At 34.8% G+C, this 19212-nt stretch overlaps 1 protein-coding gene across 6 annotated transcripts in view; it reads left to right on the top strand.

The window, feature by feature from the left end:
* LOC135198629 (DNA excision repair protein ERCC-8-like) overlaps positions 1-19212 on the top strand; it is a 201661-nt gene that overhangs the window by 80555 nt on the left and 101894 nt on the right. For 4 of the 6 annotated variants that reach the window (XM_064226389.1, XM_064226393.1, XM_064226392.1 and 1 more), the window contains exon 2: positions 8369-8608. The exons of 1 other annotated variant lie outside the window; for it this stretch is intronic. In XM_064226389.1, the coding sequence (XP_064082459.1) occupies positions 8408-8608 (201 nt within the window). In that variant the 5' untranslated portion in view covers positions 8369-8407. Of the gene's footprint in view, positions 1-7252; positions 7329-8368; positions 8609-19212 lie in introns of those variants that run through there. One more of the 6 variants, XM_064226391.1, reaches the window with a different exon arrangement.

Below are 19212 nucleotides of genomic sequence, written 5' to 3' on the forward strand. Positions count from 1 at the left end.
CTTCACTTAAGAAATTATTATCTGAGATAAAAGGGGTGGTAGCGAATAGCTTCTTCTTTTCTACGTTGTAAGAGGGAATTGGCCTAAAAAAATTTTTTTGAAAGCAGTTTGTTAATAATCTTATAAACAAAATTTTCCGGATACGAGTTCTGTGAAAAGAAACTTACTAAAAACTCTATTTCATTGTGAAAAAGTGACCAGCTTGAAGAATAACGGATAGCCCTGTAAACCATATTGTAAATGGAGTTCAATTTAAAATTCTTAAAACATGTACTATAAAAATTATTGGCAAGTCCCGTGTACGATTTTTTCCTGTATACCGACGTGGTAAATTCACCATTATCTCTACTGACTCTAATGTCTAAGAAAGGCAGAGAGTTGTTACTTTCATTTTCATTGAATAACACGAAAGTGTCATCGGCATATCGTTTATAGTATGTGGGCTTACACACATCTGGGCAGTTTGTTAAAAAAGCTTCCTCTAAAGAAGACATAAAAATGTTAGCAAAAACAGGTCCCAAAGGGGAACCCATAGCAACTCCATCGACCTGCGAGAAAAGTTGACCGTTAAAAACAAACATAGAGTCTTGCACAGCAAGCTCAAGAAGCGTCTTGAAGAGTCGTCTGTTAAAACCATTAAAAGTTATATGATCTTCGTAAAAATTTTTTTGTTTGCCTTCCTACAGTCCTAAGTATGCTGATTTTTACTTTCCTTTTGAAATGCTGTTTCAAAGACTCAAGGGTTTGAATCTGGTTAACGACTCGAGTTGCTTACAACATAAATTATCTGTCTTGCTGCATAAGACCTATACGAAGTTGAAAGTGTTATGGACCCCGTTCTTTAAAAAAAAGAGGATCTGAATATACTTAAGAATCTTGGTAAACGTGAAGATCTGATCATTTGCAGACCTGATAAGGGTAAAGGTGTTGTACTGCTTAATAATCAGGAATATATTGTTAAGGTTAATCTCATCCTTGCAGATAACTCCAAATTTCAGTCTCTCGGTGAACCTAATTTTTTTAGAAATTTATAAGAGGGAGGATAAAATTAACAGATTCTTAAGAAAATTGAAAAATGAGGGTATTTTAGACGAAGCCACCTACCAAAAACTATTTGTAACAGGCTCTGCATTTAGTATTTTATATGGTCTCCCTAAAATACACAAGGATGGTGTTCCCATTAGACCTATTATGGCAGCGTACAATAGTCCAGCTTATTCAATATCTAAATATCTTGTTACTTTACTTAACGATTTTGCTTATAACCAATTCACACTAAAAAATGGATATGAGTTTCAAGAACAAATAGTTTTACAGGATGGTGATCTACATATGACCAGTTTTGATGTAGAATCTCTCTTTACAAAATTATTTTAGATAAAAATTTTTTACGAAGATATATAACTTTTAATGGTTTTAACAGACAACTCTTCAAGACTCTATGTTTGTTTTTAACGGTCAACTTTTCTCGCAGGTCGATGGAGTTGTTATGGGTTCCCCTTTGGGACCTGTTTTTGCTAACATTTTTATGTCTTCTTTAGAGGAAACTTTTTTAACAAACTGTCCAGATGTGTGTAAGCCCACATACTATAAACGATATGCCGATGACACTTTCGTGTTATTCAATGAAAATGAAAGTAACAACTCTCTGCCTTTCTTAGACATTAGAGTCAGTAGAGATAATGGTGAATTTACCACGTCGGTATACAGGAAAAAATCGTACACGGGACTTGCCAATAATTTTTATAGTACATGTTTTAAGAATTTTAAATTGAACTCCATTTACAATATGGTTTACAGGGCTATCCGTTATTCTTCAAGCTGGTCACTTTTTCACAATGAAATAGAGTTTTTAGTAAGTTTCTTTTCACAGAACTCGTATCCGGAAAATTTTGTTTATAAGATTATTAACAGACTGCTTTCAAAAAAATTTTTTTAGGCCAATTCCCTCTTACAACGTAGAAAAGAAGAAGCTATTCGCTACCACCCCTTTTATCTCAGATAATAATTTCTTAAGTGAAGTGAAACGCATTATTGAACTAGAGTTTGGCTGCCTTAATATGCATCTTATCCCTATCAATCCTCTTAAGACTTGCACATTTTTCAACCACAAAGACAAACTGCCGACCTTCATGAGATCCAACATTATTTACAAATATAAGTGCCCGGGATGTCCCGGTATTTTTGTTGGTTCTTGCCGAAGGTTGTTGCAGATGAGATATTGCAGACACCTGGGATATAGTTTCAGAAAGGGACAGAGAATTAGCAAACCTGAATTCTCTAATATTAGGAACCATGCGTCCATATGCAGGATTCAAGTTGATAAGAAACATTTTTCTATTATTGGTGGTACAAGCCACAGTAACTACCTCACCACCCTTGAGTCTTTATACACTAAACAGCTGGTTCCGTCTTTAAACTCCAACGTATCTGCTTCTCCTCTATATCTAGCATAACTGAAGTCTTGGGTAGGTCTGCAGTCTTGGTCATTCGTTCTTCCTTCTCCACTGTAACAGGTTGTTAGGCACCGGGTCTCTCTTTTACTTTTGACACATTCTTGTGATGGTTTTTTAATTAAAAGTTAACTCTTAAGTTTTTTCAATTTTTTGATGTTTTTATTTACTTTTTAATGTTATTTATTATATTTTTAATGAGTATGTTTTAATTTTACAGACTGAAGATGCACTGAGATATGTGCGAAACGTTTTTGTAATAAACCATGGACTTTTTTTATGTGTTTGATGGACCCTGCTGATTACTGATGTATATATATATATATATATATATATATATATATATATATATATATATATATATATATATATATATATATATCACGGATACAACATTCTTTAAATAGAATGGGTTTTTCACTGTTAACCAGCTTTTTAGAAATTGCTTCATATTTTCTCATTATATTCTTCACTTCATTGTTCAGGTTACTAATGGACACATAATGGGGTTCTTCCATTTATTCTAGTATTTTTACACGTGACAGCTGTTCCATCAACCTATACGTATTGACATTATCAAGTGTACTGATACACATATGAACCTGCTTGGGTTTTGCGACGTCATGAGGACGGAAAGGTAGTACAGTTGCCAGAGACCTAGTTTTAAGTATTTACAAAAGACTATAGTGAAACATAAAATAAGACAAACAAATAAATATGTTAACAACAGAAGTTATATCCAAAAGTTGAAAGTAAGTTATTATATACACATTATACATAAATGTATATGAATTACATATATGTTTAATTCACTGAATGTCAGTGTGCGCTCCTGTCCGCGTGTGGTGGTCTTGTTCCATGTGGTTGAAGGGCTGCCTCCTACACGGGGGTAAGGATCTTTCTGCCTCGCGTTGGATGTTAAGGTTGGGGCGTTGCATGGCGATGCTGACTGCTTCTGATATTAATAAATGGTTGTCATTGCCTTCCTTGTGTATTATTTTGGTGTTTGTGAAAAGTTCTTGTTGGGATGGTTTTTTATTGTGGATATCCACAAAGTGCTGGTGAATGGCGCCATGGTTTCTATGGGCCTGCACGCGTCATTTCAGTGTAGTGGTTGTGTGTCTGATATAACATTTTTGGGGGGACTCACATTGCTCATCAGCACAAACTTGAATACTATATCAGATTCAACCTCTTTCTCCGTCGATGGGGCCGTACTATTTTTCTTACCAGTGAAGCCGTAAGATTCGGCTTCCAGTAAATTCTTGGTGTTATTTTGTTATATGGCGCTACGGGGGGTTGATGTTCCTCTTCGCAGTATACCAAGGATGGCTTTTCTTTTATCTTCGTGGTGTTTGTTGTATGATATCTGATGGTATATCACTATTTCTTTGTCTTTGTCTTTTGTGTTGTCCCTTGGGGTTGGGTTATGGAAAACCTCTAATCTCTTTTTGACAACTTGCTGGATCATGTCATCTGGGTAGCCGTTATTTTTGAGTAGCTGTTGAACTCTGTTGATTTCTTCGTTAGTCGCTTTCCACGTCAAACAGTGTGTTATGGCACGTTTTATGTATGCATTTACCACAGATCGTTTATATGCATCAGGGCATTCTCCTCTAGCATTTAAGCACCTCCCAGCATCTGTCTTTTTAGTGTATATGGTGGTATTGTATTTGTTTTTTTTTTGTTTTTTTTTATATATAGCTTCTGTTGTTAACATATTTATTTGTTTGTCTTATTTTATTTTTCACTATAGTCTTTTGTAAATACTTAAAACTAGGTCTCTGGCAACTAACTTTACTACCTTTCCGTCCTCATGACGTCACAAAACGCTTGCAGGTTCATATTTGTGTCAGTATGCTTGATGACGTCAATACATATAGGTTGATGAAACAGCTGTCGCATGTAAAAATACTGGAGTAAATGGAAGAACCCCATTATGTGTCCATTAGTAACCTGAACAGTGAAGTGAAGAAAATAATTGGAAAATATGAAGCAATTTCAAAGAAGCTGGTTAACAGTGAAAAAGCCATTTTATTTAATGAATGTTGTATATATATTTATATATATATATATATATATATATATATATATATATATATATATATGATAGCCGTTGTTTCGGTAGCGTCACTGTCCGATCCTGATTTCGTTCCCCGTCCAACTGGACGGTGGTTCGATCCCATGGGGGTACGAAATTATTATCAACTAAAAAAATTCCCCCTCGGTACATATATGAAAATATATCAATTCCGAGGTAGAGCGAATTAGATATTAAAGGACATTTGTAGCTCGAATGATATATATATATATATATATATATATATATATATATATATATATATATATATATATATATATATATATATATATATGGCCAAGTTTTGGTAATGGGCGCCATTAGGTGCAGATAATAGTTATGGAGCTATACCGTACCTAAAGACGCACCATTAACTGGTTATCAGCGCCATTAGTGCCCTTATCTACCGAAGTAATTATGAATTATTTCTTCAGAAATACTTAACTTTAGTCTAAATAACAAGTTTCTGCCATTGAAACCAAAATTTTATATATGTACATATTAATTTTTGAATGGCAAGACTTCCTGCCACCGGGCAGTGAAGTTACCATATTTGTGCAGTTTTATAATTTCATGTATAAAAGTCAAATAAGAATAGTAAATTTTATCTTTTAGCTTAACAGGATTTACTCTATGGTCAGTCATTCTAAAAATTCAAAAATATTAGCAGTTATTTTGTGTTAGGGCTCAAAAGTTATAAATAATTTACTCACACACAATTAACCATAATCTCAAACACAATGGACAATATAGATTAGGTGTGAGCTTAATTTGTAATCATTGGTTTAAATGTTACAGATTCACAAATAGTCTTGCATGATAACTAACGAGATTGGTAAGTTATTTATAATTTTTGGGCCCCGACACATAATAACTGCTAATATTATTGAATTTAATTTTGATTTTAGAATGACTGATCTTAAAGTAATTCCTGTTAATCTAAAGGGTGAACTTTACTATTTTTATTTGACTATTATACATGAAATGATAAAACTCTGTACAAATATGTTAACTCCACTGCCCAGTGGCAGGAAATCCTGCCACTCAAAAAGTAATATGTTGTTGACATAAAATGTTGGTTTCAATGGCAGAAACTTGTTATTTAGACTAAAGTTAAGTATTTCTGAGGAAATAATTAATAATTACTTTGATAGGTACCTAATTGTGGTCATTGATGGGTTAATGGCGCCGATTACCAGTTAATGGCGCCTCTTTAGGTATGTTATGGCTCCCTAACTCTATTATTGGCACTTTATGGCGCCAATAATCGAAATTCGGCCCATTATGGCACCATAAATCACCAACTTTATGGTGCTAGACAAGTGCCATAAAACCGGATTGCCATTAACCGAGTCCACTGACAACCAGGGACTGCCTGTAGTGACCTCTCGGACTGATTAAATCTTTTGAAACTTCTAAATGCCCAAAAGATTCTGTAGCTTGGAACCTTGATGTGGTGCTCAGCTCAAATGGCTTTCGAGTTCCTCTTTTGACCCAATGTGGTCTTCTTCAATGAAGAACCTGACCAAGAAGATGTTATTTTTGATAGCCTTAGATTCGGCAAGATGTGTTAGTGAATTCCATGCTATGGAGAAAAGAGTTGGCTTCTCACAAGGAAATGCAGTCCTCTCTTTGATGTTGAATTTTTTTAGCCAAGAATGAAAATCCTTTGAGACCTTGGCCCTGCTCCTTCACTCTCAAGAATTAGGCCAATATACTCGGTCCAGAGGAAGAGGAAAGGCTCTCATGCCCAGTAAGAGCTCTTAGATATTATCTCCACAGAACAGAGAAAATAAGAGGACCATCTTCTCGACTGTGGTGTTCGGTGAAGAATCACTCTCATCCTCTTTTGAAGAATGTGATCTCCTTCTTCTTGAGAGAACTTATTATCGAAGCACATTCTCATGTCAATGAAGAAGATTATCCCGTTTTGAAAGTCAAGGCACACCAAGTCCAAGCAGTGGCAGCCTCACTGGTGTTCCAACATAATTTGTCGCTGTCCGCTATTCTGCAGGGTACCTTTTGGAGGTCAAAGTCAGTGTTTGCATCTTATTACCTTAAAGAGATTGAGACGGTATTTGAAGACTGTATTTCTCTTGTTCCTGTATCCATAGCTGGCATGGTGTTAGAGAAACGACATAGGGGATGAGTTCCTCTCTGTATTTTTGCCTTGTATCAAGGTTGCTGTGTTAAGGGAACCTGGAGGTACTCTTACGTGGAGTACTTGCCAGTCAGTTGTTTTAATACAGTGGGTATAGGTTCTTAATATGGTATAGGTGACTTGTTGTTTGCTTGTATGTGGCATCTTGTCTTCCCCTTTATCAAGTCAGCGGTGAACTGCCATAACTGCAAAGGCTTTCCACTCTATGTATAGGCACTCTTTGGACAGACATCCAAGCCCTCTACTACAATGAAAGATGAGCACCAACCAAAGGCAGTACTCTCCTGCAGAAACTCTCTTACAAAGTAAGGTACAACAAGCACTTAGTGCTGACAACTGTCGTTTCAAAAAATAAAAAATCCTATTATATTTTTGAATTAAAATACATCCACAGCCCCCTCCTTGCAGTAGGAAATCAGCTGTGATAATTGTTAGGTAAGACACTGCAATAAAAATGTAATTTTCATAATAAAATTTAATTTTATTGCATACTTACCTAACTTGGTCTGTTGTACCTGTTCCTCTCTCAAGTGGCGGGAGATGACACCACCTACATCAGTGATGGCGGTGTCACCGTGAAAGTTTGAATCTTTTGCCTGCTGTGTAGGGAACCTACAGCTATGATAATTGTTCGGTAAGTATGCAATAAAATTACGTTTTATTATAAAAATTACATTTTAGAATTAACAGCGTCCTTAGAAACCAATTTTAGAATTAACCCGAATAACTCGTAAAATAAACTACTGTATGTTGTTGCTTAACTTCTGGGACAAAGAGGTGGTAACAAGAATTTACATATCTAACTAATAGTAGTGTGTCAAAACTAGACTGGAAGTTTCATAATGCCACCACCACACATGCACATTAGTCCTGGTAATATACTCAAGATCAAACAGCATCATACGAAAAAAAATGCAATAATTGAACAGTGTAAAAAAAATAGTATTAATTTTAAAATACCAACCAATCTATATCTGTTATTAATTTCTTAAGTAATATTTTTGCACAGCTGTAAAATATCCTAACTGCTTGGGAAAACTTAGTGTTGTAAGTGTGAATGGATACAGTAGTATATAGATACCGACACATATGCCAACCTTTTTTGCCACTTGTATGCAATAATGTATACAAATTTGATCACAGTAGCCTATTTCTCAAATATTGCCACTAACTAGTTACCCTATAAAGAAAGATTCAAGGTGCCATGCATAGCAGTTATCCTGAGCTTGTTTGACATGGATTGCAGTTACTGGAAAAATGGCAGACGGGTGAACAATGGATGGAACAAAAGAGGAGTTATAATTAAGAAAAATAAATTGTAGAATAAAGTTGTTAATCTTCTGGAAATGTCAAAGTAGTATAAGGTTTTGTTTTTTATTTACGAGTATTATATTCTGATGGGCACGAATTTTGGGGACATCCAGTTTATTCTCAAGTTCAGACTCTCATGCTCTTGAACTTATATGGAATTTCTTCTTATGGCTTTCGAGTTCTGTTGTATTTTTAATACTTTTACACATATGTAAGGAGAATTTTCTTTTTATTAGAATTAATTACATAGTAATTATAAAAACTTTTTAAGTTTATGGGCTGCCCAACAGCAAGAGCCCATAAGGCTAGTTTTATCTTTATAAAAACAGCTTAGTGAATGTATTTTCTGTTTCTTAATTTCAGATCATGTAGGGCAAAGCAAGGTAATCTTTGAGAGCCAAGATGAATAAAAAAGATCTGCAAGATGTTTCACAACTGAGAGAATGGGCCTTTAAACCAAAAGATATAACTTTTGGAACGCTCAAAAGTCTTGAAAGAGTTCGTATTGGTCAGCTGTCGAGCCATCGCTACACATCTCGCATTAACACTTGTCTTGCAGCTAGTCATGTCCTATCAGATGTGACTCTGTATCAAAAAGAACAGGTAAATGAACCTTTTTCATATATAATAAGACTCTACTGTGATGATAATAACTGAATTTTCATTGCTGATATGCTCTGATACCTGCTTATCTGCGCCAATCCTTAGATATCTGCGCCAATAACCAGAGATCGGCACTAATATCGGCGATATTCGGTTATTGTCATGTTGTCAGGAACAGGACCCCAACCAATAACCAGGTACTGCCTGTAAATATACAGTCCAGTCCCGAATTATGAGTGTTCGAATTGTGCGATTCCCCTTTCATGCGGTCGATAGTTCTCAAAAATAGATTTTCTGTAACTGCAAAGCCGTTCAAATTCTGCGAGTCACGCGCCGCAAAACGTATCAAATCGCATTGTCTTTTCAAGTATTTTAGATGTGGGGGTTTGCTGGTATCCGAGAGAAGGGGTGGGGGGGTGGATGCTTGGGGGGAAAAAAATATTATTCCTCCAAGGGAGAATGCAAGAGAAAGATTTCCTGCTCAGCCATTAGCTAAGACGGAAGGCCCTACCTCACACATTTGTGACGTCATAGCGCAGTGTGTATGAATGATCATTGCCATACGTATTATTCAGATCTGCGAAGTGTATTCTGATCATCCGCATCATGCAGATTTGATAATATATTTTTTTATATTGTTGAAATAGGTTTTGATGAAAATGACCAGTAAAAGTAATTAACAGATGTGTTTGAGAGAGAGAGAGAGAATCGTTCGATCTAAACTTTTCAAGAAAGTGTCATTTCATGTTGAATTTTGAATTTTTATCATTTTATCATTTCTTTTTAAAAACATTTAATTTCATATCAAATTTTGAATTTTTGAGAGAGAGAGAGAGAGCATTCGATCTAAACTTTTCAAGAAACTGTCATTTCATGTTGAATTTTGATTTTTATCATTTCTTTTTAAGAAATTGTAATTTCATATCAAATTTTGAATTTTCATCAGTTCTTTTGTTTGTTTGTTTGTATGGTGCTTTTACGTTGCATGGAACCTGTGGTTATTCAGGAACAGGACCAACGGCTTTATGTGACTTCCAAACTATGTCGAGAGTGAACTTCTATCACCAGAAATACACATCTCTCACTCCTCAACGGAATGGCCGAGAATCGAACCAGCGACCACCGAGGTGGAACGCTAATACCATACCAACTACGCCGCTGAGGCGCCAGTTCTTTTTTTTTTATTGTAGAATAAATTTATATGAAAACGATTACATAGTGAACGTGTCGGACAAATAAACAGACAGGCGCTAGTAAAGTTTGTTAGGCCTAACGGGAGTGAAGACATGCATGATCCGCTAGTCCTGGAAACCTCAAATGGTTCACAAAGCCTCCCTTCCTCCTGAAGAGTTCACGGAGGATGAGATAGAGGAGTTTGAAGGTTTTTTGGCAGAGGATACGTAGAGGAAATTCCATCCAAAAGGTTTTTTTGAAGGAAATGACTGTATCATACAGTACACTTGCATCCAATGGTGGCATTGTTTATATGTGGGAGTTTTCGCCATCCTGTGTGGTGATTTAAAACTTGTTCAGGTTATTAAAAACTTTGTAATGTTTTATATATCCATGAGAACAATTTCATATTAGAAAAAATTACAGTATAGTACATAGAAAGTATTGAAAATGGGTAGTTTAAAAAAGTTTAACTGGGTAAGTTGCCGTTTGCCTTGACCCTAATGGAATTATTCCCATAAGGTATGTGTTTCGAAATATGAGATTTCCAATTGGGGACCGTACTGTAGATATATATATATATATCATATATATATTATATATAGTATATATATATATATATATATATATATCTATATATATATATATATATATATAATATATATATATATATATACATTGGACCCCCGTATTCACGCTCTCCGGATTTGCAGACTCACACATTCGCGGATTTCTCTCGGGAACGTTTCCCCGCAGTATTCGCAGAAAATTCGCAAATTTGCGGTATTTTTCTATGAGAAATATCCAAAAATTCTTGGATTTTTAATCAATTTCATCATAAAATGCACTTTTTGTAATAAAACTATTAAAAAAGCCAAGTGTAAACATTTTTAGTTGGTTTTTCTTGAGTTTTAACTAACAAAATAGGTTGTTTTCAGCATTTTTATAGAGGATCACACTATTCGCAGGTTCTAACTATTCTCGGGGGGGGTCTGGTATGCATCCCCACAAATACGGGGGTGACCACTGTATATATGTTTATGAATAAGCGAATCCCACAGGAAAATGATAGTCAGAAATCCAAGCACTTTTGTCTTTACTCAGACATTGTCAAGGAGCTAATGAAGTACAATTGGAGAGAAAGGTCTCAGGTACAAAACAAGATCAAGAATACCAGATGGTTAATTGTCAAAAGGGTAAAAATTAAAAGAGATAATCCAGGTTTAACAGATATCACACGGTCACAAACCTAAACAGATTTGACCCTAACCGAAATTACAAAGTTTCTTTACAGTCCAAAACATGTAAAAACTGTTGATATTAATTTTGTTGCTTATATTTATCTACAACTTTTTTCATTGTGAAAGCATCAAGTTTAAATAAACCAAGACTTAAATGTAGAACATTTCTATTATTTGACTTGATGAAACAAGATTCAATAATATTCCTTTTAACTGTGTCATTACATGGGATTAAGGCTCTTGCTTGACTCCAGTTAATAGGATGGTCTAAATCTCTCATATGTACGAATAATGCATTCAATATTTGCCCAGTTCTCACAGAATATTGATGCTGTTTGAGACGTTGTGAAAGAGATTTATTTACCGGTCTGTTCGTAATAGACTTTATCATACTTTTTGCAAGGAATTTCATATATGCAGCCTGGAAGATCTTTAGGAGAATTTTTTATTACTAAACTCTTGACATTAATATTACTGAAAACAACATTTATGTTAAAAAGCTTTAAAATTCTAGGAATATCTAAAAACCTTTCATCATAGGGTAATTTTAGAATGTTATGCTTACTAAATTCAAGTTTGTCATTAGTTTAATAAAAAAAATTTTTAGCTCTTTTCCATGCCACATCTACAAAAGTCCTTGGGTATTTAGGTTTCAATGTAATATCATAAATAGTTTTAATTTCAGCGTCAATAAACTGCGGGCTACAGACACGTAAAGCCCTTAGGAACATCCCAGAAAAAACAGAGAATTTAACATTTTGATGGTGATTGGAGTAGTAATGAACAAAAGAGGCAATGTTAGTTGATTTTTGAAAGACTGAAAAGGTGAAATTTCTATCATTTCTGTGGACAGTTACATCAAGAAAATTCAAATTACAATTTCTTTCTTAATCTACAGTAAATTTTATAGAAGGGACTAAATTATTGAGATTATTAAGGAATTCCTGGAGATTTTCGTGAACTGGCCAAATACAGAAGATATCATCCACATATCTAAACCAAGTAACTTTTTGGGGCAAAATTCTTGTTAAGAGTTTTGTCTCAAAAAATTCCATGTAAATATTGCTAAGGACAGGAGATAAGGGATTACCCATAGCCATGCCAAACTTTTGTACGAAAAATCCCCCATTAGAACAAAATTTACTATCTTTGATACATAACCTTATGAGACTAATGAGGTTTGCTACACTTAAGGGAATGTCATGACATTCTAATTCCTCCTCCAAATATTCAAGTAAGTCATCTACAGGCACTGTTGTAAATAAAGAGACAACATCATCAAGCCGTTTACATAAATTATACGTAACTGAGCCCACTGAAATAATGATTGGTCTGATAGGGTTATTGATTTTATGTGTCTTGACTAAACCATACATATAAGGTAGGGAGGCGCATTGCGGTGTAAACTGTTTAATTAAATGGTCCAAGCCCTTCAAAATGGATTTAATTTGTTCACTAAAATGGGAGTTCACTGTCAAGACACAAAAAATCAATAACCCTATCAGACCAATCATTAGTTCAGTGGGCTCAGTTACGTATAATTTATTAAATGGCTTGTAAAAATTCTTACTCCTTTGGTAGGAAACATTTCTAACACAAATGTTAAAAACAATGTTGATTTTATAAACAAATTGAATAGTTTAAATTTGAATTTTGATTTTAATATGGTTAGTTTTGGTGTTGTCTCTTTATTTACAAAAGTGCCTGTAGATGACTTACTTGAATATTTGGAGGAGGAATTAGAATGCCATGACATTCCCTTAAGTGCAGCAAACCTCATTAGTCTCATAAGGTTATGTATCAAAGATAGTAAATCTTGTTTTAATGGGGGATTTTTTGTACAAAAGTTTGACATGGCTATGGGTAATCCCTTATCTCCTGTCCTTAGCAATAGTATTTACATGGAATTTTTTGAGACAAAACTCTTAACAAGAATTTTGCCCCAAAAAGTTACTTGGTTTAGATATGTGGATGCTATCTTCTGTATTTGGCCAGTTCACGAAAATCTCCAGGAATTCCTTAATAATCCCAATAATTTAGTCCCTTCTGTAAAATTTACTGTAGATTAAGAAAGAAATTGTAATTTGAATTTTCTTGATGTAACTGTCCTTAGAAATGATAGAAATTTCACCTTTTCAGTCTTTCGAAAATCAACTAAAATTGCCTCTTTTGTTCATTACTACTCCAATCACCATCAAAATGTTAAATTCTCTGTTTTTTCTGGGATGTTCCTAAGGGCTTTTCGTGTCTGTAGCCCGCAGTTTATTGACGCTGAAATTAAAACTATTTATGATATTGCATTGAAACCTAAATACCCAAGGACTTTTGTAGATGTGGCTTGGAAAAGAGCTAGAAAAACATTTTATTTAACTAATGACAAACTTGAAATTAGTAAGCATAACATTCTAAAATTACCCTATGATGAAAGGTTTTTAGATATTCCCAGAATTTTAAAGCTTTTTAACATGAATGTTGTTTTCAGTAATATTAATGTCAAGAGTTTAGTAATAAAAAATTCTCCTAAAGATCTTCCAGGCTGCATATATGAAATTCCTTGCAAAAAGTATGATAAAGTTTATTACGAACAGACCGGTAAATAAATCTCTTTCACAACGTCTCAAACAGCATCAATATTCTGTGAGAACTGGGCAAATATCGAATGCATTATTCGTACATATGAGAGATTTAGACCATCCTATTAACTAGATTCAAGCGAGAGCCTTAATCCCATGTAATGACACAGTTAAAAGGAATATTATTGAATCTTGTTTCATCAAGTCAAATAATAGAAATGTTCTAAATTTAAGTCTTGGTTTATTTAAACTTGATGCTTTCATAATAAAAAAAGTTGTAGATATATATAAGCAACAAAATTAATATCAACAGTTTTTACATGTTTTGGACTGTAAAGAAACTTTGTAATTTCGGTTAGGGTCAAATCTGTTTAGGTTTGTGACCGTGTGATATCTGTTAAACCTGGATTATCTCTTTTAATTTTTACCCTTTTGACAATTAACCATCTGGTATTCTTGATCTTGTTTTGTACCTGAGACCTTTCTCTCCAATTGTACTTCATTAGCTCCTTGACAATGTCTGAGTAAAGACGAAAGCGCTTAGATTTCTGACTATCGTTTTCCTGTGGGATTCGCTTATTTATGAAGTCACGTGCATCTACTGTGATTTTTTGAGCATATATATATATATATATATATATATATATATATATATATATATATATATATATATATATATATATATATATATATATATATATAATATATATGTATATATATGATATACATATTATATATAATATATATATATATATATAGATATAATTATATATTAAATATATATATAGATTATTATATATATCTATATATATATAATACTATATATATATATATATACTATATAATATATATATATATATATATATATATATATATATATATCACATATATATCATATATATATATATATATATATATATATAAATATATATATATATAAATATATATATATATATACTATATCTACATTATATATATACATATATATATCCAGGTTGAAGAGGTAAAGGCATATCTTTCACAAATATAATTTATTACGCCAACGTTTCACATCACATGATGCATCCTCAAGGCTGGAAATTATGAATACTAAAACATCACTTACTCGCATAAAAATCTAAAAAAGCATAAAAAATATTTGACATTTACAAATAGATACAATTAAAACGAGAACTCGAAAGGAACACCTACCAAGGTAAGAGTTAAAAAGCGACTAAAAAGGCAGAGAGAAAATAAACATACGAAAGATGACTAAAGTGAACGTGGAGAGTAAACAAACAGGCAGTGTTGGTAAAAACAGTTGTGTGGACGGACCCTGAGAAGCCGCCTCGTACAACCAACGACTACATCTGGGACAGGTATATTTATAAACGATGTTGGATGTCAAGGAAGGGCTCAGTGTGTCCCTCACTCTGAAAAAAGAACGTATATTTTAAGGATTTCATGGGATCAACTTCAAATTAACAGCTGGCAATTCATTATGAATTAAATTCATGAATTTCTTTTTAAAACTATTATCGTGAAGTAAAGGGAACTTAGCATAAATACATATTTTTGGAGCGGTATATATGGGAATAGGCGGTTTCATTTTTGTGGATAGGAGCTTGTTAAGGACTCTATGGAAATAGTGGGATATAAAACAATTATTTCGGAAAAAATTAGCCAAGAACACCAGTTCTTTATGAAAAGCTGACCAGGTGGAAGTCAGAGAATACGCCCTGTGGAGGAGGTCAGAGAGAGAATTCAACTTAAAATTGAAATTGCATGAGCTATAAAAATTGGTACCCAACCCTGTAAAAGTATTTTTGCTATGAATGCTGGTTTGAAACCCAGCGCCTTCCCTAGTGACACGTACATCGAGAAATGATAGAGAGTTGTGAGTTTCTTTTGCTAACTGTAAACTTAATATTGGGGTGTTGAGCATTAATGAATTCTAAAAATAAATTCATGAATTTAATTTATAATGAATTGCCAGCTGTTAACTTGAAGTTGATCCCACGAAATCCTGTAAATATACGTTCCTTTTTCAGAGTGAAGGCCAGACTGAGCCTTTCCTTGACATCCAACATCCTTTATAAATATACTTGTCCAAGATGTAGTCTGGGAACTTACGTTGGTTGTACGAGGAGACTTCTCAGGGTCCATTTCTGCTCCCATCAAGATGTCAGCTTTAGGACAGGGTGCAGATTGTCCAATCCCGAATTATCCAATATTCGGAATCTTTCCCAGATTTGTGGTGCCCGCTTGGACATAAATGATTGAAAGATTATTGGATCTGCCCGTAGAGACGGGTTGATGGTGTTGGAGTCACTTCTCACAAAAACTAATGTACTAACACTAAACATCCAAACGTCGTCCACACAACTGTTTTTAGCATAACTGCCCGTTTGTTTACTCTCCACGTTCACTTAGTCATCTTTCGTATGGTTATTTTCTCTCTGCCTTTTTAGTCACTTTTTAACTCTTACCTTGGTAGGTGTTCCTTTAGAGTTCTCGTTTTAATGATTTCCATTGTAAATGTCAAATATTTTTTATGCTTTTTTAGATTTTTTATGCAAGTGAGTGATGTTTTAGTATTCATAGTATATGATTTCCAGCCTTGAGGAGGCATCATGTTATGTGAAACGTTGGCGTAATAAATGATTCTTGTGAAAGACATGCCTTTTTTACCTCTTCAACCTGGATGTTGGTCGGGTCTGCTAACCATATGATTTCGCGGTCTCCAAATTTGCAGACTCACGTATTAGCAGATTTCTCTGAGGAACATATACCACTATTATTCGCAGAAAATTCGTATTGGTTCCTACACGATATACAATCCCTCAGTTCTTTTCATTAGGAATTATTTTCAGTGTAGTCTGGAATATGGCCGTTAAATTCTTGAACAAGGTGGTTAGGCAGCGACTACCATCTGGTAGGCAGGTAGGCCCGCCTACCCTGATGGAAACACTTCACTTTCCTTTCGGCCGTCTTCCAGCGAAGACATGCATGTTTGTGAACTCTTGATGACTGGCCGTTGATCACAATTTTCCCAGTGGGATCTTTCTTTTATTACTTTGAATGAATATATATATATATATATATATATAATATATATATATATATATATATATATATATATATATATATATATATAACTTAATCACGAATGTTTGGAACGTGATAAATAAGCCACGAATGAATGATAAACAACAGAGTTTCTGAAAGATCTTTTGACTCAATTTCCTTTACTTAGTAGCCGAACTGACTTACATGAGAAATTGAGAGCACAGGAAAGGTCATATAAGTGACAGATAGGGATTATAAGGAGATAAGTACCTAGAATCCAACACACCTGGAGAATGAGTAACATTTTCAAACAAACATAAACATGGGTACAATTTAAGAACACAAAAAGATTAAGTCCAACTTCTCAGACACAGGGACAAGACAATTAAAGTATTATACAGGGCGGTAGCTGACCACATTCAGATCTTTGGTAAACAAAAACTTATTCACAAAAACATATTAAACTATTAAACATACATATACAAATAAAAAATCTCTAAGGCAACTAATTTGTATTTAAGTCTGTAATTATATCTTTGAGGTCATTCTTAAACATGTTACAGATACAAGGGTCTAAATGAAACAGGCCACGACTAATATTAAAATTACAATGTGAAGTAAGTTGTATTATGGCAGATTCTAAAAGATTTCGTGATACTTTCTTCTTGACTTTGTCAATCAATGTCACGTCTGGTCTATTTGCACGTATCACCCTATCTGTTCTGATACCAGTCCCAGAGGATTCTTGCCTGATCGTTTTCTATCACGCCTTATTATTGCAAGGTAGCTGGTGTTTCTTTCACAGGCTCCAGTGGAGGGCTTTTGCCACTGAATCAGGCCTCTCTTTGTACTGGTTCTGTGCAAGTGCCGGACATTTGCTTGCTATGTGGTTTACAGTTTCATTTTTCGTATTGCAATTCCTACATATGGGAGAGATGTTATTTCCATCTATCATTCTTTGAACATATCTGGTTCTTAGGGCCTGATCTTGTGCCGCTGTTATCATTCCTTCAGTTTCCTTCTTGAGCTCTCCCCTCTGTAGCCATTGCCATGTGTCATCGCTGGCTAGTTCTTTAGTCTGTCTCATGTATTGTCCGTGCATTGGTTTGTTTTGCCATTCCTCTGTTCTGCTTGTCATTCTCCTGTCTGTATATTTGTGGGTCTTCGTCTACTTTTATCAGTCCTTCTTCTCATGCACTCTTGAGCCACTCGTTTTCACTGATTTTCATATATTGCCCCAGTGCTCTGTTCTCAATGTTGACACAGTCCTCTATGCTTAGTAGTCTCCTCCCTCCTTTCTTTCATGTTATGTATAGTCTGTCCGTATTCGCTCTTGGGTGTTGTGCTTTGTGTATTGTCATATGTTTCCTCGTTTTCTGGTCTATGCTCGAAGTTTTACCTTCGTCCATTCCACTATTCCTGCACTGTATCTGAGTTTTGACTTGAGTATCGCCTTGAGTCTCTGCATATATTCTTTCCTGATCGTGTCCTTCATCTCTTGGTGTTTTATATCCCCTCCTTCCATTATTCCCAGGTATTTGTATCCTGTCTCATCTATGAGTTTGATGTTGTTGGCATCTGGTAGCTTTATCCCTTCAGTCCTTGTTACTTTGCCATTTTGTATGTTGACTAAGGCACAGTTTTCTATTCCAAACTCCATCCTGATGTCCCCAGATACAATCCTTACAGTCTGGATTAGGGTATCTATTTCCTTGATGCTCTTACCATACAGCTTGATGTCGTCCATGAACATCAGATGGTTAATTCTGTTGCCTCTTTTCTTGAGTTGGTACCCAGCATCCATCTTCTGCAGTACTTTTGTCATGGGAATCATGGCTACTACGAAGAGTAGTGGGGACAGTGAGTCGCCCTGGAAGATCCCTTTCCTGATATTAACTTCTGCTAGTCTTATTCAAGGGCTTGTAAGTATTGTATTCCAGTTGCGCATTGTATTTTTGAGGAAGCTGATGGTGTTTTCCTCTGCCCCATATATTTTCAGGCACTCTATTAGCCATGTGTGTGTTATCATGTCGAAGGCTTTCTTATAGTCTATCCATGCCATGCTTAGGTTGGTTTTCCTTCTCCTACTGTTCTTCAATACCATTTTGTTATCCGGAGCTGGTCTTTTGTGCCCCTACACTTCCTTCTGCAGCCTTTCTGTTGGTGGGGGATGCAATGGGTAATCAGTTGTATAATTGTTCAGTAAGACGCTGCAATAAAAATGGAATTTTTATAATAAAATGAAATTTTATTGCCTACTTACTGAACAATTATTAATCAAAGCCCTCCCTCCTCCCCACAGGTGGATGGCTGGGCAGAACGAATTGATGTTACCTGGGCAGTTGTACCAGTAGCTCCCTCGAGTGGAGGGAGATGGCGTCACCTACATCAGCGATGGCGGCGCCACCGTGGAAGTTTTGAATCTATTGTCTGCCATTCGTAGGGAACCTACAGCTGTATAATTGTTCGGTAAGTATGCAATAAAATTTCATTTTATTATAAAAATTCCATTTTTACTTGGACAACTGGCTACTGAGGTCCCAATCCAGTCGTCAGTGTGTGAAGGACT

The sequence above is a fragment of the Macrobrachium nipponense genome, chromosome 22, assembly GCF_015104395.2.
Source record: "Macrobrachium nipponense isolate FS-2020 chromosome 22, ASM1510439v2, whole genome shotgun sequence".
Classification (NCBI taxonomy): Eukaryota; Metazoa; Arthropoda; class Malacostraca; order Decapoda; family Palaemonidae; genus Macrobrachium; species Macrobrachium nipponense.